The sequence below is a fragment of the Lagopus muta genome, chromosome 16 (assembly GCF_023343835.1).
Source record: "Lagopus muta isolate bLagMut1 chromosome 16, bLagMut1 primary, whole genome shotgun sequence".
NCBI classification, from domain to species: domain Eukaryota; kingdom Metazoa; phylum Chordata; class Aves; order Galliformes; family Phasianidae; genus Lagopus; species Lagopus muta.
The window spans coordinates 6,364,842-6,391,033 of NC_064448.1; the positions used below are offsets into that span (position 1 = coordinate 6,364,842).

A 26,192-nucleotide genomic window follows, 5' to 3' on the forward strand; every position below is an offset into this window, starting at 1 on the left:
AAGTGCCTGTGTGAAAACACAAACAATAATTTATGGAACTTTAAATGAGTTTTTGCAAGATTTTTTGATGCCTTTTCCCCGAGTGCTCTCCTGCACATCTAGTTATTAACTACGCTGTTTACCCTGTCTTATTTCCTATGGACATTGTAAGAAAACACCAGGTCTGTGCTCCTCTCTCAGCACACCCCGGTGCAGCATCTGGGGTCAGCACAATAATGCAAAATCCATTTCTCAAACCTGTCAGTCAGCCTTTGAAGATGCTGTACTGCAGGCGACGGTCACTCCGAGTTACATTAATAGGTTCTTATGGTGAACAGAGGAATTAGCTCTCAGCAGAACATTCCTAAATACCCTTTTTGATATGGTAGGATGACAGCAGTGGCAGAGACCATACAGAGAGCTGAAAAGGCCTAGGGATGAAAGTGGGTGGAGAACATTACAATGTTTTTTCATCGGAAGTCACCAATGGTGAAACTGTTCCCAGGAAAAGGCATTTGAAATCTTTTACTTGGAATTTATTCTTACACTGCAAAACAGTCTCTTTTTTTAATGGCTTGAGACAACTTTTTAAAAAATTGATCTTTAAAATGCCAAACATCGTTTTAGAAGGCCAATATCAATGTGACATTTTTGCTGCTATTAAAATAAAGATCTATTTTTTCTTTTTTTTCCTCCAGATTTTCTTCTGATTGGTAATTACGATTTTTTAGATTCATTATTTTGAACTAATCAAGGGACAGGGAACTCTTGTGGGGCGTTTCATGCCCAATCAGGATCATCTACCATCACAGATGGTTGCTGCTGCAGCAACCTGTGCTGACAAGGACGTAGTTGAGATTTTCTCTAGCTCTCTCTTTCAGGTTGGATATTAGAACTTTTCAGAGCGACCAGTGATGCAGTGGCACAGCTGCCCATGGAGATGGTGGGGTTATTGTCCCTGGAGGTGTTCAGAAACTGTGGAGATGTGGTCTGTTCAGAAACTGAGGGATGTGGTCTGTTGGCACAGTGGGTTGGGGTTCGACTTGGGGATCTCCAAGATCTTTTCCACCCTTAAGGATTTCAGGATTCTATGATTCTCTCCAGCCTGTGTGCTCATAAAGTGCCACTGTGACAAAAGCAGCTCCAGGTGGGGCATCAACCAAAGATCCATCCAACATCCTGAGATTTCCCTGGTCTGCAGGCTATTTTAACACTGGTAATGCCAAGTCATGGAATTCAGCTTAGTTATGTCGGTGTGAACCATAACCACAGCAGGAATTGCTTTGTAAATAGACAATACATAGAAGCCATGTATTCACTCAGCACTTCTCTAGCCCGTGCTGAAGGAAGCTGCTTTGTTTCTAATCCATAGGGCAGATTTTTGGATAGTGAGGAATCCTGGTAATCCTTTAAGTTTTTCTCTTTGTGCTTAAAGATGTATTCATTCAATCCACATCTAGGTGCTGATTTGCAAGCAAATGCTGTTCATTACCTTTTCTGCCAAACATCATGTCTTCTGGTATCAAACATCCAGGGGGAAAAAATGCACATAATTGACAAATCTAATAACGCATTTCCCATCAGACTCCTCTGCATTGCCATGGCCACAAAAAGATGGAATCAGCCAAGATGAAAGCATTTTCAGGGCTGAAGTTTAATGGCTCAAATAATTGCAGAAACGTACACGTCTCCAAAACAAACCACTTCCAGAATAAATAATGTGTTGAGTAGCCTCTCATCTGCTACTTCAGTTCACCTCAGTACAGGCTCTCCTGTGAGCAAAACACATGCAACGTACTGTCGGATGTTTCAGACCCTGCAGATCTGTGCAGCTGGGACAGCTCCCCACTGCTGCAGGTTTGTAGACCTAAACAAAGGAAGATGTATTTCTGCTCCTCTTATCTCTTTGAAATTCACCTTGAGAAGGCGAAGACGGCGCTTTGTAAGTGGGCATTTTGTTTTGCACGTTTGCTTGGGTGGTATCAAATCCCTTCCTTAGGAAAGCAAGGATCTACCAGAAAAGTGATACCAATTCTCCAAGAGTTGACCTACAAACCCTGCCTCCCATGCTCAGACAAGAGACACCAGCCTGGCCGGTCTACCCTGGCTGAGCATCTGCCCAAAGTTTTATCCATTAAAATGAGATTCTTCCTTTTAAACTGGGTTCCATATTGGTATGGATGTGAAACTGCAATCTATTTATTTTTCATAAAGCTGTATAATTAAGACTGTAAAGGCCAACTTATTGAATGCCTGGATAATATGAGTCACCAGGTTTTATCCAATTAGTTCCCCTTCTAAATTTTAGCCATTAGATATAAGGTCACTCGGTATGTGACCTGTTTACTTTAACTGAAAACTACATTTATTTTTCTAGAGAGTCATTCAAAACAGAAAGCATTTTAAGCATAAGAAATGAACTGCTTGAATAAAACATAATTGTACTGACACATACTCTACTTAATGAGAATTTCTTACAATAAATCCCCACTGATTTTAAAAATTGGAATAAAAGAACAACAAGAAAAAGGAAAATATTTAGCCTAAAAAATAGGGGGAAAAAAAGTGAGATTACTATGACGAGAGAACAATGTCTCACTGCTCTGCAACTACCAGCTCCTGGGTGCTTTAATGTGCAGTTCTGGGGAAAGCAAAACAAGATATTCCAAAGTGTGGTACCTGAGGTTGTTGGGATGACTTGTAGCCAGGCTGGTGATGCTTTGGAAGCACTGAACAAGAACAGTTGTACTCCCCTTCAAAGAGCTATCTTCTGCACCCTTTTTGGATACTAATTAGTACAGAACTTAATGAATTATACAGTATTAATGGTGCAGAATAGCAGACTCCCACATTTGTATCCCCTTTCACACATTCTGGTCTTTTTGGAAAGACCAACAACTACACGCCCTGTGATCCTGATGCTATTCCAAAGCTCTGATGAGACGCACTATAGACACCAGATGCACCACTGCTCTAATTCTGCATTACAGAGCACAAAATGGTCTCTCCTTTGTTTATACTGATAACTTTCCACTTAAAAAATACTGTCAGAATACAGGACTCACTTCTGACAGTGAAGTGCCTTTGCAAAAGTTGTCTTTTTCTTATGCTTTGCTAGGAAAAGTCACTGATGCAGATTGAAGCACCTTGTAAACTCAGTCATCCTTTAGAAAATGTGTCAGAGCTAATATTTTAATAAGAAATGTAGTCAAACATGCTTATAGGAATGGGTTATGTTGTTAAACAAATACCACAGTAACTAGAAAGAGTTAAGCAAGCCTCTCTTTAAAATGCTAATAACAGACAATGGTCTGTGGATAAGTTAATTAGCGGAGCCAGCTTGTGTTTAATTATTTCACTTGACCTGGTGCAGATTTAGACAATAATCCCTTTAGAGAGGGGAATGGGCTGCTGGAAAATATGTGATGTATCAGAGAAAAAAAGTTTAAATCTGCCTGAGCTGAGCAGGTAGGCTTCTATCTAAAATTGCAAAGATACACTAGTCTCTACTGTACGACAAGCTCAAATGGAAAACGAAATGCAGGTCTGAACCAGAGAGATTATGCTAAGGACCTGGTGAGCTTTCCACTCCGATACTTAATTTTTTTTTCTCTTCCCATTCAGCTGGGATTTTACTATTGAATAATGTATAAACCAACCCACTGTAGAAAGAGGTGGGATTTTATGAGCAACTTGAAACAAGTGCAACCAGACTGTACCAGAACTCTGAGAACATACTAAAATGTGTGTGAAGAAAGAAAAGGGTCTGTAGGCCGATTAGTATACGTGGAATTTTCATACAGGGGAGGCTCTGAAGATTTCCACATTTAAAAAGAAAAGAAACCAAACCTGATTAAGTTGGGTGTCAATCCTATTCTTCCTCAGACTCTATAATCAAACTCAATTAAACTCAAAGGTTGTTTTATCTGAGTAGGTCAACCCCAAATCATGTAGCCTTTCAGTTTGGTAACAGCTCTTCAGCAGCGTGCCCATATATGAATAAGAAGTCATTACAGTTTAGAAAGTGAATCAGCACAGTCTCCTGCAGAAGCTGTAGCATCCTCATGCCAGCAATACCTGAAGGAAGCCAGGTGGATACAAAAGCATAAGCCAAATGAAAGAAAGAAAAAAAATAAAAAGAAATCAAAACCAAAACTGAACTGGGAGCTACTTTGGCAGTAAATAACTTCATACGCCGTGTGTGAGTGTCAGTCAAAGGGTAAAACTCATTCTAGGTGGAATTCACTCCATGGGAGATGTAAACTGGTTGTAGGTTACGTTCTTGCACTTGTTCTGTTTGTTCCGTGGCTGGAGCATCCTCCTGCATGTATGTTCAGACAGAACACAGTGTACAGGGACCTGAGATGAAAAACCTCACAGAGCAACTAGACTGATGAAAGCAGCATTGTTGTTCCATTTGGTTTTCTTTATTAAAAATGTAACGTGATGGGGAATTAAATGCTGGAACAAGAGCAAGACAACTGCAAGCCATTTGTCAGGTGCTCATTCCAGACAAAAGTGCTATGGGGCTGAGGTGACATCCCCATCAGCACCTCTGACAGCCACAGGCCATAAAGCTTCTCATCATAGGATCGTGACAGATGAAACCACTTCAGCTACTGCAAGTGTGAAACCAAAACCTGAAACTGATGGCATGGCCAAAAAATGATGGGTCCTTCCTCATCCCTCACAAACCACTGTGATGTTCTCGTCCCTTGAAGGACAGGAGCCAGCTGGGGAAGCCAGTGTGCCCCAATCATGAATAGGGCACTTCAGCAAAGCCAACAGCAACAGAAAGAACTGCTGGAGGTGAGTTCAAAATCAGCGTTAATAAAATGTTAGAGCAGAGAGGATTTGTAGGACTGGCAACATGTTGGCCATGACTGTCTGTATCCCAAGGAATTCATGGTGCACAGCTGAAATAGCATGAAGAGCATAAGGTTTCATGGAAACCATCAGCTTGAGCAGCTCCTTTAATCAAACAGGCACTGTTTGGCTGCACTATTGCAGGATGTGCAAACTGCTCCTTCCCCAAAAGCAGAGGTGTGAGGGATGGAATGACAGCAAACAGTCAGGGGCCAGCAATGCAGGCTATCATGAAGTGTGCTCTGCCTGTCTAGGGACCATGATTAACTTGTGTTCTCTGTCCTACTGCCTTCATTAGTGTTTATCTTTGTTTGGCAATGTTATTAACTTCCTAAAACCCCAGTGACAACAGAGACATTACTTTTAAAGTACGGGGTGGAAAGCAGTGTGGAGAGGAAACCAGAGCTAAGCTGAGCTCCTGCTTACACAAATCCACATCCACACTGTGCCAGCAGATCAGCACCATTTGTCCAGCCCATTGCATGTGTGTCCTGATCATTCTGCAGCTGAATTTTTTGTATTTTTTAATTTTTTTTTTTTTTAATTAAATACAATGGCTATTTTCCTCTTTGGTCATTGGGCTTCCTCAGTTTCCAACCTATTCACAAGCATTTTTTTTTTTGAAAGCTTTTATTCTTTAAAAGTTCCTACTATCATCTCCAAAACCCCGTCTTTTTTTTTTTTTTTTTAGTGTGATACTTGCTCATGTTTTTATCCTCCAGGCCCTCAACTTTATCAGTTTCACAGTTCTACCTAGCTATCAGTACCACCTAACTATCAGTTTTATAATCAAGGAAATCCAATCAAAAATATTAAGACAGGAAGCAATGCTGGGCTAACAGCATGCAAAGCAGACCCAAACCCTTTCCATCTGCTAACTTCCATTAAGTCAAATTACTACGAGTGGCCCTCCACTAGGCACACAATACATTTCCAAAGGCACTAAATGGTGTTAACAAAATGAACCTTCTTCACTGATGAATGGGAGTGCTCCTTTCCATAATTTGCTGAAAAAGGTCATCCTTGCCTGTAATGAGAAAATGAAATGCATGCTGGAGTGATGGAGCAAGCTCAAATTAGTCCTATATATGATACAGAAACATAAACCAGAATCAAGCATAAATCTACTGGCTAAATTCAGCTTATGGCTAATCAGCTCTTTCTTTGACAGGATATGCTGCTGTAGAAATGGGATAATTTTATAACTGAATAATTTAACCAGCTTTATCTTTAAGTGATAATTTCAGGCATATTAATACATAAAGCCTTATTATTTATATTTTTTTATTACATGGACCTGAAAATCTACACTGTATCAAGAATAGCACAGCATTCAGTGATAAGGGACATTTATCAGTGGCTTTCATCCACCAGAATGTCTACGTGCTTCACCCATCCCCGCAATGAAATGTGGCCCATGTGTGGCTTCTCAGGAGCAAACACAGGCAAAACACCTTCAGTGCCTGCAAGTCTGGAAGCCAACTATGGGGTTTGTGGTCCAAGTTCATAGAAATGGCCAGAGAAAAGCTTCCTGGTGCAGCAAGCAAGGCTCTGTCTTACCCGCTTGCTGCAGTTGGTGTATTGGGTGGTTGGAACGGACAAACCCAACTTAGAAATGTTGTATTTGGGCAATCTCAAACCAGTGGGATGCTGCCTATGGAATATTCCACAAAGGACAAACTGTAGCAACCAAAATGCTATTAAATGAATTCCCATCACCTTGTTCACTCTCAGTCAACATCTGAAATAAAGTCAACAGGGAGATTTTGAAAAGGTACAAGCAATGACCTGGAGATATCGTGGAGTCATTTAGGTTGGAAAGACTGCTAGGATCACATAGTCCAACCATCCTACCATGCCACTAAGTGACATCTACTCTTTTCTTGAATGTGTCCAGGGACCCCCCATGCTGATGCCTGACTGCTGTTTCCTAGAAGAAATAGTTCCTACAGATGGTGAAACCAATCATCCTTTGTAGGGGCAGGGTACCACAATTTTTTTTCTCTTTAACATAATGTTTCAGAATTCTGCTCTAACACAAATGTGTATTTGCTCTAAGACTACAGTGTTGGAAAAGAAATCAACAGTCTCTACCAACAAAAAGAACTTTCCCTCTTCCCCATCCAAATCCTGCCGCTTCATCCATAAATAAAATAAGGCACTAACTCAGTTCCTGGCAAGAGCTCCCTTTTATCTTCCGCTCACTTAAGGAAGGCTAGCAACATCACATTTTCGGAAAGCCAAATGTAGTAATCATAGAATTGGATTTCATGTATTTTTAAAAACATTTGCAGCAGCAGAGCTCCGATCACTTTTAAAAGAAGTATAAACATTCAGAAATTCTGAGGAAGCAGCACAGAGCTCCTGACTGCCTTCATTCCTTTAGTACCAGACGAACGCGCTGGGAAGGGTCTCCTTTCAAAGGAAGGCTCAGAAAGTTAGCAACATTATGCTACAAGCACCGCAGAGCCGAAGCACTTATTATCTCAAATAAGCCTGGATGACATTTGAGATATCTCAACGTTTATTGGCCTGCCAACAAAACATGGAATCAACCAGCCCCTTTTCTCTCATATCTTTTTCTTCCTTTTCTTTTTTCCTTGCTTGCTTGAAGTCTGTGTTCATAAAATATTTAATGGGAGCTCTTTAGAGATGATGTTGCATGTTCTATAGCCCCAGTGCAGGTCTGCGGTGCTACTGGAACAGATATTCTGCCCCCAGAGAAATCAGAAGAGCTGACGGAGCTGCATCACTGGACCGGGAGCTCACAGGTGGCTGCCAGACCCCAGCATGAACAGGGATGGGCAAACAGAGCAAACACGCAGAACGGCTCTGGTCCCTTTGCCATTGTTATAAAGAGAAATGCTTCTTTCCAGAACTGAAAAGAGCAATACCAATGTTCTGACTGTTTCTGAGCCCCAGCTGGGGACAGCCAACCCTTTTTTTCCTCTTGTTTTCTTCTGAGTGGAGAAAAAAAAGAGCAGTGACGTCTGGAGTTCAGATAAACTGCTCAATTGAACTATCACTGGGTTAGCAGTTCCTTGTAGCACCACCCATTTCTGCAGCAGCCTGCCATAAATTAAAGAAAATAACATGGTTCCCTCCACCGCTGAACTTTGTTACAACCTGTTCATCTCCTATGTTCACAGCCATCCCTTTTAATTTTGTACTCCAATCATGATTTCATCTTTCCCCCCTACGTTTCCTAAATCAGCTACAAATGTAATACATTTTCTTGACATTTCCTGTATTCGAGCAAGTATCTGCTTTTAACATTCTCATCTCAGCCCGGTTGCTTGAATGTACATTTGAACCTCTGGCATACACTAAATCCCTATCATTTTCCCTATTAGTTCAGAGGTAGATGTTTCTTTGTTCCACCTTTGGCATTTTTCACCCTCAGGTATCCGGGAGCTTAAATGAGACTATTGCCAACCTGTCCTCCTTTAATAATTTTTATGAAGTGCAGTCCAATTATCTTTATCTTCCTTGGGGATCCATTCAGTGGTAATGAGCGGATGGACACAGAGCACTGTAACCGTATTTACATTCAGATGAATGGGAACCAGGTAAGATAAATTTAAAGCCATCAATATTTTAATACCTCAGCTATACTGCATGTCAGACACATTTAGAGGGATCAGCACAATTTTAGAGGCTGAGTTTTTAATTTCCTCCCTTGGTTTGTGGAAATGAGGGTTTAGAAACAGCAGTAAACAACACGAATTTGTCTTTAAGTAGGATTCTTGTAGGTTAACAGAAACACGTCTCACAACACAAAGCAAGACAGAAAGCTCAGTCCAGCCTCTTGGACATTTCCTGAATTGAACATAATGGAAGAAACCAATAAATAACAAATCCCTAAGTGGAGATGCTGAGAGCACTAGGCTAGAGAGCACACAGAAGAGATGCTGAGCTAGAAACACCAGCTTTGAAGCAACCTTTCTCCCTTTTGAAAAACAAAGGTTGGATCTGGAATATGGAGCTGTTCCTCCGAAAGCACACAGCTCTGACAGTTACTTTCACATCTGCTTCAAGGCACCTCTGCACTGCAGTAGCAAAGTGGAAGGATTGGACTGAGACTGCAAACTTGGTTGTCTTTCAACACAGCTTAAAATAACAGTGTTAGAGGCCCTGATAAACGTGTCAATAAGCATTTGGAGAAACAACTGGTATCCAGGGAATTTATCTTGGCTGTAGTAGTTTCAGCTGAATAGGTCAGATTTGTTAACATTTTAATTTACACAAAGCTGCATTCCAAATACCGCTCTTCGGCTCCTTTTCCTAATAACAAGAAAATGTCAGTAGCTAAACCAAATTTACTCCTAATAGCTTGCTCAAGATTTGAGGAAAAACAAACAAAAACAAAAAAACAATCTGCGATACAGTCATGGGAGATCTTAGACACATTTTTCAATTTAGACCTAATATAATTTTATGTTAATAAAATAGAAACCTTCCGTTGATTCCAGATGTAAGCCTGAAAGGCAGCAGAGAGCACTGGGAACGAGCATGCCCCATAGCTGCAGGGCAGCCCCAGGACTGTGCCCACAGCAGCTTGTTCTACTCGTTCCCACTGTCCCTTGCTCACCCTGCTATCAGCTGTGGGATGCTCAGCACCAGATTTCCATACACAAAGTGCCACCTTGTTGTCATTTCCCAGACCTGATGCAACAGGGGACGAACATGAAGCATACGGTTGCCTTGTAAGTTTTAATATCTTTCAGATGCAAGGAGATAAATCTGAAAAAATATCATCGTTGTGGCTTACCCTTTCCCCTATTTATCACCTGCCTCTTTTTTCCAGCTGATTTCCTGAGATTAAAACCTCTCAACCTGCTATCACAATCCATGTCTCTAAAATTAATATAAACCTACGACCTTTCTTTATCTGTAAAGCCCTACATTAAAGTGCTTGCCCCTGCTGATGTCAGGGGGACAATAAATGTTCTGTCATTCCCATACAGTCGTTTTTCTGCCAGAACTCAGATTCTTCCTCTGGGTCTCCTGCTGCTGTCTTCTCGAGGGCCACCCCCATTGCTCTGTACCCTTCATGCACCCCCGAAGCCACAAAGCAACCCTAAGCAGCCAAGGAAAGAGGCACGAGTCATTGAGTTCTCTGTGCTGATGTAAGTGAAGTTTGTGAAGATTGTTCACTGAATGCTGATGAACGCTTATTTACACAACATTAATGATGTGCACAGCAATGCACAACAGCCATCACCTGTCACAGCACTGCAGTAGGGTTGATGGGGCTGATCTGGCAGGAAATAAATGCCCAATGTGCTGGAGGGTGTCATCTCCCCGGGCTGGTGTCAGCAGCAGGGCACCCTTGTTCACTCACTCAGTCCCTGCCATCACTTGTGAGAGAGGAAAGGAGAGAATGGAAGAACTAACCCAATTTCTGATCCCTTCTCTCAGAAATGCACCCGACACTCTCAAAAAAAATGGATTTTGACAGACTTCTTGTCTGTGGGGACTGCCTAAACTCAAACACCTGAGCTGAAGGCTACACAAGGCTACATTGGCTGCATCAGCATACTATCAGTGGCGATCCCTTCAATGAACAAATGACCCTCCTATCACTTACAAGTTGACCAAAAAAAAAACCTCCCAGTTGTGGTGGACAGGTCCAGAAAGCATACAATCCAAGTGGGAAAAAAAGGCAGAATTTAAGTTCTCCCTTCACTTCACACCCACAGACTGCTGCCTCCTCCTTCATGGTCACTCCAACCCACCACTGATGCTATGCTGATTTTTGTTAAATGTTTAATATTCAATGCTTTCTCCTTGAGTTATGCTCAGAATCAAAGAAGGCAGAGCTATAAGAATCATACTACATAGCTCATACTAACAGAGCATGTTTCTGTCCTTTGAAATGATATTTTTTCTATATTTGGAGAAGCCGTACCTTGTAAAATGCCAAGAAGATGAGGTATTAAAAACAGAGTTGCACACAAAACCAAAATCACAAGGTTGATAACACACACCAGAAGACATTTTCCTAATCTGGAAATGATACAAGAATGCCATCATGAAACATGCCAAGTGTGTGGAATACAGGCTGTGTAACTGCTTCCAAAGATAATATACAGAGAGTTAAGCAAGATAGGTCTAGAAAGGGCTATAGACATATACCACTTTATCTTTTCCATGACAGAAGGAGGATAAATGCCAATTTATTCATCTCCCTGTTCCTTCTGGATTTTCTACATCTTTGAGTTGTGCACTGTTACACAAGGTAAATACCAGACCCTGAGTTGGAAGATTCTCCCAGAGTTTCATTGACCACCACTATGGATTAAGACAACCAAAGCCACCACGCACCACAGTCACTGCAGAAGCAAAGACCATGAACTCCACACTGCAACTCCAACTTCTGTAGGGTTTGAATTCAAGATACAACTGGGAACTCGGTGTGGCGGTGTTCAAACTCACCTCCCTGTCGAGGCCAGCAGCCACGGTGACGATATCTCCTGTCTCGCTGTTAATGGTGAACATGTTCTGCGATGGGCTCTGGGGGGTCTGAGTCACGATTCGGTATCTTACCATCCCGTTCGCCGTGGTGCTGTCATCAGCGTCATTCGCAGTCACTGTCATCACGTAGGTACCTTGGAACAAGAGAAGACAAAATGTCAGGATTATCTCGTTGCACAGCAGATTGCAGTCCCATAGACTCAGGGGTGTGCGTTTTACTCAGAAATGCAGGGAGACCACGTCCCATTTCAGTCTAGACAAGGTGAGGGATACGAAAATAGCAACAGCGCTGAGACTAGATGATCTGCAAGGAGACTGATTACACGTAGCTGATATACAGAAAGAAGGTACATGGGGATATCAATGATTAACTTCTAATTCTTTCAGTGATTGTGAGTCTTAGGGCAGCATTTTTTTTTTGTCCTGCAATTTCACATAGATTCTCCTAGGAGATTTTTTTTCCATCTACCAATCATTGCATTCACAGGCATTCAAAAGTATTTCCAGAGTAGAAAGCCTGTTAGAGTTCTCAGCAGCTTCAGAAGGACCCCATCAACGTACAGGACCCCACCAATAGGCCCAGTGCAGCAAACAACCTTCTGCTGCCTCCTGTTTGGGAGAAACATCCATCCTTCTACCTCCTTCCAGAGAAAAAAAACCATTTCTGCTGAGCAAATGGAACAGCTGCTGCCCAGCAGGATGGAAAATCAATGATTTGGTATGTGTGGCCAGTGATGTATTGAATCATTGGTTTGTTTCTTGCTAATCATCAGTGTCTTCATTTGCTTTGCAAAAAAAAAAAATCATCCCTACTTTCTAGATACAGTTGGGAGTGCGCTGATGCACTGACAGACTCATTATCACTGGAGTTTGACAGCAGGGTGTTTTGTTAAAGTGGGAAATTGTAATTATGAGGGTAAAAGATGTTACTTGATTGGATGGACTCCTGCAGCTGCATGGTCCTGTGACCCCCCAGAGCTCATAGGGCCCAGCTTTACACTTGTTATATTGGTTGGAGAGAAAGACTGAAAGGGCAGATGCATGCTGCTTGCAAAAAGCAATCTGCAACAGTGTATGAATCTAACATACGAGACCCGGAGAGGAGGAGTGGGAGGCAAAGAGAGACAGAGAAACCAGACATAGCCTTGTTTAATGACCATCAGAAACAAACAGCATCAATGGAGAGAAGGAATTTGCCACGTGAGCACTGCTCATTTGAGAGCCCTAAATGGGATGCGACATGTTATGAGCATGTCAAACTCGAGGAGATGCAAAGTTGTCCCAACAAGAACTTGGGCTCAAGACACAGCTATGTGTTTTGCAACAACAAGCCGAGCTCTTTCAGCCTCTTTCAGCTCTGATAGACGTGAGCCGCTGGCAAACTGGAGGCTGTACAGCTACATCAGTATCGCATCATGTCTGATCTAACGAGCCCAGCTTGGTCACAAAATTAACCAGTTTCCAGCTCAGGGAGAGCCCAAAGAGCTAGGGAGCTTGTATCTGTTTGCAAGAGAATTGAAAGAGCTACCCCATGGTGTAAATCAGCAGCTCCAATCAATGGCTGCAGCACACTTGAATCTGTAGCCTAGTCAAGTGTCCTGAAGACATTCAGCATGCGAGTAACCTCCCAGCATCTTCCCCCAGTCTGGGAAAACAACCCTTTTCAGCATTAGCAAGAAGTGGCTTCCTAAGTTTGTGTTTTAGCAATGTGGAAAATTCTTTGCTGAACTTTTTCCATCCGGCTCTATCAGGGCTCTTTTTGTTCTCTGTGGTAATACATATCCCTGAGAGTTTTTTTAGTTCAATAAGAATTATAGATGAAAAAATAAATGAATGTGTAAGGCAAATTCTAATGATGAATACATTCTATCTTTCTGCACTAATCCTGATTCACATTCGTGAAATGAAAACAAACTATTCAACATCTTTAATATTATCCCAATCAACAAACTTAGGGAGACGGAAGGAACACTGAATTGAAACAAGGCTGCGCAAGCAAAGGATTTTCTCTTTTCTCCCTTCTCTTCAAGCATTCTTTTCTTTTGCTCTTTTGCAAAACCAGTTATCATGAGCCAACTGATACAAATAAAAAAGCCATTCCTTAGATAGGTACAGGCGAAATGTACAGGAGAAATTTAAATAGGAAATATGCTGAATGAAGAGATGTTTGATTTGAGATCTATGTTATCTTAATGCATTCTATACAGAAAATATCTCTGAACAGAATGTCAAAACCTGGGGCTAATGAAAGCAGAAGTGGAAGAGGAAAACACAGTCTATTTTAGGACATAGGCAGTCTTGGGATGTACTCCAGACAACAGGTGGTATTTTGTGATTCTGTTCTAGTGCAGCTCAGAAAGAAAAGTTATTGGTTTTTTGGGGGTTCAGTTGAATACACCCCATTGCTCTGGAAGGATCTCTCAGTCTGCACCGCAGTTTCCAAAACAAACCAGGACATGAGGGAGGTGGTGGGTTCCCAGCCTGGCAGAGGGGGTGCAGCGGTGGTGGACATGGGGTGACCTGATGGTAGCTCTGCTACGAATGAGGCACACGTACACACATTGGGTGTCCTTCACTCTTTCCCTGACCTTTTCTGCCATGCTGCATTTTGACCACTGGATCGAGCACATCTGCTCCAAAACAAATGAGTCTTTCAGCAGCATTTGACCTACATCTCCATAAAGGGAGAAGAGACTGGACAAATGTCTCTAAAGTCATGAGCGGAGCACCCGGGAGCTGTATTTCAAGTGGCAATCTGCTTCCTCTCCATCTCATTTCTTTAATTTCCCTTATGAAACTCAACCACAGAGAAAATAAAGAGAGGAACTTGGCATTAATTACTAACTTGTAACTTAATAAAGCATCCTCTGCAAAGGGCCCTGCATGGCTGCAGCACTCTGCAGCACATGATGGAAATATAGCAGCTCTTCCTTCCCCAGCTCTCCGCTGCCCCCCGGGGCGAGTTGTCTGGCCACAGTCTGCTGGAAACCAGTTGCAATTGACTCCTTTCTTTCTGCAGACTGTGTGGCGGCTGGGAAGAGTTGATCCATCCATTCAGGTTCCTGCACGCAGGCATTTCCCACCTGGCTGTGCTGACCTAAGGGCAGCAGCCTGATGGTATCTCCTCATGCCTTTGCAGAGAGCCATTCCCAAGCAGTGTTCCCAGGGGGCCAGCTGCTCCGACCTGCGCTCACCACCAACATCCTGCTCAGACTTCTGTGCATTTGCTCTGTCTTTAAGTAAAATGTATCCTTTACGTACTGCCGTGCCGCAGTGAGTGGCATAAACATATATCTGTGTACAAGAATATTCAGCAGAGTGCTGCTGATATATACTGCTACAGTGCCAAACATCTTCTGGGTGCCATAAAAAGTCTCCCACTACAGTAAGGTGGTTGGTGATGATTTACCCACTCTATAGTAAATAATGACGTGTTTCTATATCCTATGCATGGAGATATATCTTCATATACTTTATATTAAAATAAAGGAAATACACTCTCATAGACAGCCTCTATTACTGCACAAATGAGGCAAACGAACAGTGGCAGACCGTACATTTCCTACACACTGGAGAACTGAGGCTCAGATTGTTAGGATTTAAATGAAAAAAATCCTAAGCAATGTACAGACTGCTTGATCCAGCTGTAGAGTGTGAGCGTGCATTTGCAGAAATCAAAGCATTAACCACATAGCCTTTAAATACCCTGCCCAAGTAGAGACTGGCAGCAGTTCCCACAAACCAGGGACAGTGCATCAGCCCTTTCAGGCCCTAGTGAACATTGACCTGTGGTGATGGAGCCAAAAGAGAGCTGTACAAATGGGGAGAGAGGGTCTTCATGCCTCCAGTGTGTGGAAGAATTATCAGCTTTAATTTTGGCTCTGAAGGAGCAGACATGCTTACATCCTCCCTACAAGCAAGCTGACAACATTAAATGAATGCATGAAGTGCCAAAACTCAGGAATGTGCCCAAGTCTGTGCTGTGTATCAAATAACAAACACCCAGTCCAGACGGTGTTTGATGTAACTGCATTAACCCCCACACCTGGCCTGCTAACTCAGGTAGATAACCTGTTGAAAGGGAAGCATTTCTCATCAGATCAGGTGCATGGTATGTTAAATGAAATATCTAACCTAGTACATCATGTCACTATTAAATCAAATTTGTTGCATGTTGAACAGCTCTTCTGAGGAGCAGATTGAATTATCATGCACAGCTAGTGATGACAAGATTACTGTGCATTAGGTTTTCATTAACTAATGTGCCAAGTTCATATATCACCTGAGTTAAAATTAATGTATGGCACGATGAAGGAGATCTATCAACAAAATGCAAGATCCCAAGAATCTGAACTTCACAACACATTCACTTTTATTTCCCAGAGACTGCCATCTCCAGATATTATTTTTTCAAATGAGATACTTTTGTTTCAGTCTAACAACAGACAAGAAACAAGAGAGATGCTTGAAAGCACCCATAATGGAAAATATTCCCATTAGATTAATCAAGCTTTCTACGGGGTAGGCAAAATAATACCTTGCAGAATGCAGGGTGATGGAAGCAAACAGATCGTTTTTACCAGTATCTTCAGTTTTATCGATCTTAAAATTAATTGCATCTGCTTGTAAAAGACTAAAAAAGGATTTTATGTTCACTGTATCTCATTTGATCTCTGTGTGTTTGTAAGTTAAAAAAAAAGGAAGAAAACAAGGAAGGTAGCTGCCCTGTATCTATATGAGCAATGCAGTCGTAAACAAATGTCTCCCCAGAATCACTCTGGAATCTGAGAGTCAGGGTGATTGTTTCTGCTCCCAAAGCATGCCAAAATCTGCTCATTCCCATCACTGTGCTTGCAATCTCTGCTCTCCCATCCACACAACTGCATTTCTCCATAAAGTCGGGGCTTTCATGGTTTTAAGGCATTCAGACAATGTCTCAGCGCAGTTGTGCTTCCAAAGTCTTTGTTACAACTGCTTTGTAATTACCATTTTTCTAAGCTGGTTTGATATCCATTAGTTAGATTTAATGCATGTTAAAAGAAAGAGCTAATGGGCACTTACCAGGAATCCAAATAGAAAAAAGACAAAAAACTCTTTCACTTCACCCTTTATACTACATGCTACTATAAAAATACATAATCCTCTCTGTCTACTCCTGTGATATAAACAGAAAAGCTAAAAATTCATCCATTTGTTTTACTGATAACGCTGATTCTCTGTTGAGCTTTATCTTACAATTTATGTTTTTAATGGCTGGTAAATGGTTGCAGAATCATTCAAGGTTAGTTAACCTTCTCAGTCTAATTCTGACCTACAAGATACTTAATTTAATCATTCCCCCATAGAAAAGGATTGAATCATTATGTGCAGACATGTGGTGATGGCCATATTACATTAGATCTTCATTAACCCAAGTTAATAATGGCTTTGTACTAATGGAAACCTCCCCTTCCTCCTAATTTTTTTTTCCTGTATCAGAAAGCTTACTTAGTGAATGCTCTGCATCCTATGCCAGACAGCAAGAAGATGGTAATTGTTGATAGGAAAATTAAGTACCGAACAGTAGTGTAAAATTTACAGCACTTCTAAAAATGCAGTTTTCAATTCAAAAGAATTTCCTGGCACTGCTTCCTCCCCCACTGAGGATGGGATCTTGTGGCACTGCTCACAATGGGAGCACTTCACCCATTGCATGACTCCACGCATGTTAAGACACCGCAGCACCAAAGTGGTGAGCAGGGCTACGGGATCCTGAGCAAGTCATCTAAGCACAGAGCTACACACAAAAACTTACACACGGCTTCCCAACATGAAGTGTTATTTTCTTACTTATAAGCAGGCCTAAGTGCCCCCGTGCAATTTGTATTTTTAACTGAAAAAAAAACCCCACACAACAAACCAACAGATGAGGCTCTTCCCTTCTCAATGAAGGACAGACACTGCCTCCAGGCATGCATCTTGGGACCAGCAGCGCTCTATCCAGTACAGCACAGAGCTCCTCAGGGCAGAATTTTCCTTGTCATAAGAATGGATTTTAGAGCAGCATTTGGAGAACTGCTGTAGTGTCAAAGAATAAAACGTCTCAGCAAACAAACCTGCATCCTCAAGTGAGAACAAATGTGTTCAATAGGTGATTTGAAGCACTTTCACATATTTATTGTTAAAGGCTTCGAGTGAAAAATGAGGAGCTGACTCATCAAAGGTGCTCAGTGGAGTCATATATAGGTAAATAGGAATGTGTGAGATGTATGCAAGACATCAAGATGACATGTGCCTGAAACTCTACTGCAGATATAATAAATTGCAAATATACTTAAATTAAACTGCATCCCACACACTCTGGATGGAAAACTAAATAGAAACAGCACTTTCCTTTTAAATGATATTTCTTCAGTCACAACGGATGCTGCTGTCATTCTCTTCCACCATTATTTTTGTAATCACTGGCAATTTTTGACCTTTCAAGCAGCTAACCTAATTCATAAAGGATGCCACTTCCTAATTAGTGGAGACATCAGATCCTCAGCCTCAAACAATTCAAGAGTTGGCCTAATGAGAGTAAAGAGAGCAAGAGGGGCTGCAGAGATGGCTGAGCGAGCTGAAGCATCTGCTGTCACCCAGTAAAACCTTCTTATTATTAAAAAGAAAGCAAATATCTCCAGAGAGACAATGGAGAGATGCACCAAATGCAGTGCACACGGGCACGGCCAGATTGGCAAACAGCTCCTGCACTGCAGCACAGCGAGACCCCGTGCACTGCAGAGAGTAACAGAAGCAAACCTTCATGGAAAACACACTGAGCCTCTGAGCAAACTGCTCTGATTGCATAAATGGATGAACCTCTGCTCAGCCGAGCCTCTGCAGAACCCTCTCCATTCCAACAGGCATATTAAAAAAATGGAGCAAGCACAACTTGGGATGAGATATTCTGACCAGCGGCAGCAAGCTGGGCTGGGTCGCATGCCCAGCCAAAAGCACAGGCAAGTGGACTTGACACAAGGCTTGAGTTCAGCCCTGACTGAGAGTAAGAGCTGTGCAGACTCCTAACACAGTTCCTCAACAGGCCAGCTGTGGTGAATGTTCACAGACTGGTGGAAACTACACTTGTGTTCAACACACTGAAAGGAAGAACAGTGTACAGGTACATCTGCACCTGCACTCCCAGACACCTGAACACTTAAAGCACTGGAACTGTGTTTTGGTATTATCACAGGCTGAACGGCTTTGCCTCTTGCAATTCCTGATCACTTGTAATTCTTGTTCCTGTTCTCTTGTATTAAGTGCATCTGTAGATCACTTGCTTTGTGGTAATATATATATTGCTGGATGGGGCTCTGAGCAGCTGATTGACTGCTGTAGGTGTCCCTGTTCATTGCAGGGAGGTTGCGCTTTAAGGGGCCCCTCCAATTCCAACCATTCTGTGATTCTATATTAGGAAATAAAATAAATACAGAGTATGCATATAACACCGTATTATTTGCAACTGCTGATTAAAAAGTAGCGGAGAGTGAACTCCTACAGTGTTGTAACTCTCTTCAGGAGTGGCCTCAGAACGTGATTTCCACTTTTCCTTATATCAACCCGGCCATCTTTTCTGGAGGGTAAAACCACCGGCGTTTTATTCTCACTTACATCCCTGTAATTCACTTCCTTGCTATTGGGACTAGATACTTCTGAAAAGGAAATTAAGAAGAGCACAGATTTCATAACCACTCACCTCGAAACAAAATGGGAAGCACCACGGCGTGTGTGCAGAAAAACAATCTCTCAAAATTGTGCTTGGCTGAGCAAAAGAACTTAAAAAAAGAATATTGCATATCCCAACTTCACGTGCAATCTGTGAGAGAAAAGAGCTGGGCTGGACAAAGGTGTGTTTATAATTGCACATGAAATGCAAGGACCAGACTAGCACAGCACGGAGCGGCACTGCACTGATGCGTATACTTGGGTGATGAGCCCAGAAGTGATGCACCCGAACTGTGAGGAGCTCTGGGAAGATTTGAAGAAACTCTGGCACTTAAAACGTTTTTCTGCACATGGTCTCTCTAGTATATGGCATTTGCATTATTTCTAGCTTTTAGTGACATCAGCAGGAAAACGCACCTGGCCCTGTGCGATGCCCACAGCTGGCAGCGCTCTGCAAACATACCCAGGTGCTTTGCTCAGCCTGAGCTGTCCTCAGCTCAGCGTACCAACACCTACCTCCGTGCTGGTAAAAGAATACTAAACATTATAAAGACAGGCAGCACAGTGACGTTGCTGTAATGATGCACAATAGAAGAAAGGGGTCTTCACTCGCTGCCGCATTCATTTCTAAAACCAAAGCTGCCTCTCTGATCTCAGGCACCGATGCTTTCCTTTCCTCCCACACCACCCAGCAGCACCCGCCCTGGTTTTTCACTGGAAACAACCTGCAGGACACCCCGTGCCTCTGTTCTAATTATCAGGATGGGAAAGAGGAGGGAGCTACAGATGTAGAATCCAGATTCTTCGCATGAATATATATATACACACGTGCAACTTTATGCTTTAAAAGATTAATTTCACAAGCTTTAAATTGCAGTTTAATTTGAAAGCTAATTCAGCCTCATAATTGGCTTTCTGTTCAAATCACTGAGGCTAAAGATTTAAATTCTTAATATTCAGATGACTTTCAAGTTTCTGGCCCCATCTGTGCATTAGCCCATGGTGTTAATCTCTAAGGGAATCTCTGCTAGCATAGATATAAAATAAACAAACTGGGACACTAATAGAATAATCGACTTCTAAAATCCTGTTTTGTTTTGTTTTGTTTTTAAATATACTGCTTATTTTTATGAGATACCTTAAACGTAATTTGCCACATATAGATTTGGCTCCCAGCGATTTCATTTTTCACATGGCACATTATCAACAATTACTGTGTCAGAGTCCCATGAAATCAAGAGCAGACGGGAAAATTTCAAATTACAACATATTTTGATGTTGGAAATACTGATTTCCCTTTATTTTGGGAGACTGTCCATTTTTAACATACATTCACATCACCAGAATAAACCATCCTGCCCACACAAAACCATAAGATAGAAAGAGTTGGCCAAAACTACAGCTTGGACTTGTGCTACTGACTTGGAAGGGACCGAGATGCATCTATGGAGTCAGTGAACTGGAAAGGATGAATGGGAATGGAAAAGGCCAATCTGACAGGAACAAATGGTTTTGGAGAGATGCGTTAATTTTTGACAATCTCTCTGTTAAAACAAAATAGATACAACCCAGAGCAAAGCATTTGAGTCATTGCAGACCATTTCACATTGACCTTTTCAGAACCGAATACTTCACTAAAGTAAGACATCCCCACCCCACCATAACGTACTTTTTGTGTTGGCTGTATTAAAACTGAGCTTCTGCAGCGACCAAAGTAATTTTTCTCCACATTTTTGTTTTGTGACTAAATTCCTTTTTTTTTTTTTCTTTTTTTTCCCACTCTAAAAGTTAAACACTCCCATACTAAATCACTCTGAAACCAAACTGTTGTAAAGCATCACTCCTCTTCTCTGGGACACCCCTGGGAGGCTGAGGGCTGGGCGTATTGCTACAGCACGGGGCTCCTGGCAGGCAGTAATTGGGGTTGAACAGAGGGAAAAACCCACCCCAAACCTGTGCAGAGCCATGGGCTTTGAAAGGGCAGCAGGAACCCAAGCTGTGTGAGCCGTCTCGCTTTATCAGTGCTTGAAAGGCAGCTTGGGTAGCTCCGGGAGAACTTTGCTGATTAAGGCTGCCAGAGGGACCAGGGGGATTTCAGCTCTAGCTTGCAGCTGCATTTTTAAAACTTGGCTGTGTTCTTCATATATAGGCAAAGTTCAAAGAGGCAGAACATTATTCAATATGAGTAAAACATGGCCTTTTAAGATACACTTTCAAACAGTGGCTCGTTAAATCAAAACAACTTGTGGGGGAAAGAGAGAAAGGAAGAAAGATGGTCATGTGAAAAAGAGAATCCTTTAGCGTTGCTATTCCTGCTTTGCATTTCTGGAAGAGCCCACATTTACACATTTAAGCTGTCCAGCTGCATGACCTTAGGCAAGATAAACCAGAAATACATTAACATGTTTCAGAGAGTATCAAAAAAGGAAAAAGAAATGCAATGCAGTTTAAGAGCCAGCACACACTGAAGGATTTACATAGAGCAGGCTGCAACGCATGCATTCACACTACGGAGAATTTTTTATTGAGAGCACTGTGCTCTGGTGTCAGACACTACTTCAATTAAGTTATTATAATCTTAACCAGCACCAACAACCTATTATAATTAATAATCCTTGATGATTTCTTTTCTATTCCTGTCAAGGGTTGCTTCAAGGTGACTCGCATGCTGCAGAGCTCCTGGGAGCTCGGGAGGCTGAGAGCTGAGCAGCGCTGGGTCACAAGCCCTGCTGCTGCCCCAGAACTCCACACTGCTGCCAGCACTGCAGCTCTCGGACAGTCCCTTGTGAAGGCTGTTTGTCTCGTAGTCTAAAACAAACCTGCTCCTTCCATGGGAAGCAAAGTGCCCAGCAGCACCACTCCACAGGCTGGAATGCACCATCCTTCCTGCATTCCCATTTTCTTGGTTCACACTACCTCCTTTTGCCTTATTCAATGCAGAGAGAGCAGTCTTACGTCTTACACCTTACTTGGCCACCCTCCCAGCCCTGCAATAGCCAGGCATGCTTTGTAGCCATCCCACAGGCAGGATGCTCTCCTCCAGCTCTCCACATCCCAGCTGCGCAAGGGGACCAGGCTGCAGCATCCTCTGGAGGCACTGTTCTGCCCACAGGACCCTATGCCAGATGCTGTTGCTTCGCCCCATGATGGCACCGCAGGGCCTCTCTTCCCCTTAAATGCGATGGGCTCCATTGACCCTGCCAAGCAGCCTTGCTGGGGCTTTCCCTCCAGCTCAAGGTCACCGTGCCCTGCTCAGTCTGTGCTCAACAGCTTATCTGTGATGGTCTTGCTCTGGGAAATGTTCATGGGTAGAGTTCGAGCTCCATATGTCCCATTTCCTTTTTTTAAAAATCTGGGCAAAATTCCTACTGACTTCAAGCAGACACAGGCTGCTCACACTAGCTGCCCACAGAGTCAGCGTTTGTTTGGGATAGTAACATTACATTTACTTTTCTCATAAAAGGTGCTCAAATTTATTAAGAACATTACAGATACTACGGCAATTGAGGAAAGCTGCATTTTTAATCACAGCCATTATAAATGGGCATATGGAGGATGTGAGAAATAACAGTCGCACAGGATGTCCAGGGAAGCATTTTCAGTCCTCAGGCACAGTTCAATACCAATAAATAGTGGAAAATGAATGCTGAACTCCTACATCATATAATAAGATTTTTTGGTTTGCTTGAAGCAGATCTCCACTTTATACATGGATATACTCACATATACATATATATAGAGGCATATGTAACTTACTGCTGAATCAGTATTGAACAAGTTTTGCTGTTAGCTCTAAGAGTATCCAGTGTCTTTCATTTGTCAGCCATGTCCACAAATTCTGGCTCCCTGTTTTTCCTTTCCAAAGGCTGCTGTTGAACCTCCTTAGTTGTTATAATATTCTGAATCAACTTGAACTATAAAGAAGCTTCCAAATCTCTCCAAGATCTATGTTTAGCAAAATATATTGCTTAGACTTGTGTCTGCACAGAACAGGGATACATATATTTGAGGTAAATGAGGAGCATGCAGACTTCCACAGACAGTATCTAACCTCTCTGTCATTTTCTCAAAGACATAACATCATGTTTATTGCCAGGTACATGGAATGAAGACCTCGGATACCCGAATTCCCAGGTGGATTTATAAAAGCAAGGAACAGAAATTCAATACTAATATAAACCTTTAAAAGAATACCGATTAAATGGGAAAGGGGAGGAAAAAACAAATACATCAAAGACAAATGTAATTGCTTTTGAATAAAAACAGATTGCTTTCTACCTACCTGCCTTAAAGGCAAACACTCCAGTCTGGGATACAGAACACCACAATCACTGCTGGAAGCAGAGGCACAACCATTTTGTAGGCAAAGGTATCCTATTCTGATTTAATAGCTCAAAGGCTTATCTGGATTTCAAACAAGAAGAGGATGCAATTTGCCGCTTCCTTCACACAAATGAGCACAGCTAGTTAAAACATCTGGGAACACTTTGAATATTGATTTGTCCTAGAGTAAGATGTAAGGATTTTGACTCGCTACGGAAATATATTAATCTTCCAACCTTGATATGCTGCAAAGTGGCCTTCAAAGGAAAGGAAGAGAAATCCTCCTGGAAGACAGCGTCAGAACGAGCTGCCAGGGGACTGCTTGCTCACCTCGCAAGAGCAGGGTTTGCATCAACACCTGCACTTCACCCCAAAGCACACTGATAAGGACGCTGCACCCCTCCGTTCCTCAGAAGTACTGTCACACATAGTTCCCAGAACGTGTCACCATCACAGCCTGTGCCTCACAGCATGGCAAGACGATCGATCACAGCTACGATTCACCTTGTTAGAAGCAGCGGCCGCTGCAGAGTTCTCAGTGACACCTCCGGCAATGGAGGAGCCATGACGGATGTTTGCTGACACCAAACAGAGCCATGTGGTGCCTAACCCCCAGCTCAGCCTCCATTTACCTTGGAAAAAGCCTCAATCTGATTTCAGGTGACTTACAAAAGTACCGGTGACAGTACCATACCAGTTACGTTCAGCAACAAGGTAAAGCAACCCTGGTTACCACATCAGAAACCGCATATTCTGCTGCACTTAACTGCTCGACAGCATCACGGAAAAGAGGCATTAATGATCCGTACAACTGCATTTTCCAAAGATAAAAGCATATTTGTATAAAAATCATCACTCGCACACTGTGTACAGCTTATACTTTTGCTAACTTTTCACTCATCATTTTTCAGAACATCTGCTGCTGATTTTTCCAAATTTTCCCCCATTCTCACAGAATTGCCAGAAGACTTGGCAATCTCAGAGGGACCCCATGAGCACGACTAGGTGAACTTTACAGATCCCTTCTAGCTCAAGCAATTGCGATTCTATGGTTCCCACCAACAGGGCTGCATCAAGTCCCACATGAGACAGCAGTTCCATGATACTGAGCTTGTAAACAACTAGATTAAACAGCAAGGAGTTGGGTATTTAACACTTCAGTCATAGGGTCAGGAAAAGGTTGGATTTGCCTTCTGTATTTGTATCTGGAATAATGGCACTGCATACCTGCAATGAGCATATGAGAAAGGCAATACAAAGCATTACTTCCCAAAGCTGATGCTTTTGTAAAATCCACATCTAAGAAGGGACTACCAGGATCTAACTCTAACCCGAGTTTGCACTTTCTCCTGCAGCAGGAGAAATAGATATCAGCTGAATTGTTCTCATCTCCATCAGTCTTCAACAAAAGAGCCAGTAAAAGAAAAGCTCTCCTCCATTCCCCATATTTCAAGAGGAGGCGAAGCCACCAAGGCAAGATTAATGTTTGAAAGCTTGTGATAACTTTAAGACTTTTTTTAAAACTGTACCTGGTTTAGAGCCTTCATCAACAGATCCATTATAGACTTGGTTTATAAACTCCGGTCTGTTGTCATTCATATCAATCACATAGATGTAAAGGTCAATAGGATTCTCCACCTTGTTTCCATTCATATCCACTGCATGAGCCCGGAGCTGGGAATAAGCAGAATGAAAGCATAATATCAGCAATTGGATTTGTTGCAGAATGAGAAACCACACTTTGCCTCATAGAGAAAGAATTGACTTTGCCTCATAAATACTTTCTCACAATTGAACTGAGTGGGAAAGTAATTCCAGGAGAAAGCAGCGATGTGGTTTCCATCTGAACTCTAGACATGCATGCTTTTTCAAAGCTTAACATAATATTGAAATAATATTTTAAAATATTGTCAGTGGAAACACTTAGACGCTGGTGCAGTGATGCCATGCCCTTCACTGCTAATAGACCGCTCTGTTCTAATTTTTAAGATGTGCTGAACCTAGTCTGACAATCTGAAGAGCAAATTTTGCTTATTTCCAAACATAGTGAGGAAATGAGATTGACTTGAGAGGCTTCTTATGGGAACCTGCAGCCTTTCATACCCACAATAACAGGGATTAATAAGTGGAGAGATTCCAGAAGGGCATTAGTATTGTTTATTCTTTCTTTAATCATAGTCTCTAGGAGCAGCAACATCAACCAACCCCATTGCTCTATGTACCAAAAGACGTAAGAACAGTCCCTTTCCTTCAAATGCTAGGGGCCCCCGTGGCACTTAAGGATGAAATATTTTCTCAGGCTTAACTAAAATATCAGTGGTGAAGCATTACAATAACCGGAGCCACAGTGTTAAGTCCTCAGCTAAAGTGGAACTGCAGCTTTATCTTATTAGCAATAACCATCAGTAATAATGCTGGAAAACAAGAGCATCTGTTTTCTGAACAAAAGGGACAGCTACAGCATGTCAAAATGAGTAATTAATAAAACAAAGCAATCAACATTAGACTGGAACAATCAGTAACCAGGTGAAGAAAATGGATAGCTTGCTCATTCAAGGGAACAGATGGCTACTGTAAATGGTGCACACGCTGAATCTCGCCTTCAGCCTCCAGAAAAAGGAGACAAGCAGAGAAAGAGCTCTGCAGCCCATAGGTGGGCACTGGAGGTACCGCAGCACGGTGCTGCAGTCCTTGCCACCCCTCCTTGCTTGAATACTTGTGGACAGGGGACCCTAAAACCCACCTCTGGTGAGCACACTGTGTGCTTCTTCCCTAACACCTTGTGATGGGCAAGCAATGGGGCCTGTGCTCCCCACTTCAGGCATTGGGTGCTGCAGCATGGGAGCTCCCATGCACAGAGG

General features: G+C 42.3%; 1 protein-coding gene across 3 annotated transcripts in view; it reads right to left on the reverse strand.

Moving 5' to 3' along the window:
- CDH4 (cadherin 4) overlaps positions 1-26,192 on the reverse strand; it is a 413,145-nt gene that overhangs the window by 57,208 nt on the left and 329,745 nt on the right. For all 3 annotated transcript variants that reach the window (XM_048962903.1, XM_048962902.1, XM_048962904.1), the window contains 2 exons: positions 24,861-25,005; positions 11,284-11,456 (listed from right to left, as the gene is read on the reverse strand). In XM_048962903.1, coding sequence (XP_048818860.1) covers positions 11,284-11,456; positions 24,861-25,005 — 318 coding nt within the window. The remainder of the gene's footprint in view (positions 1-11,283; positions 11,457-24,860; positions 25,006-26,192) is intronic.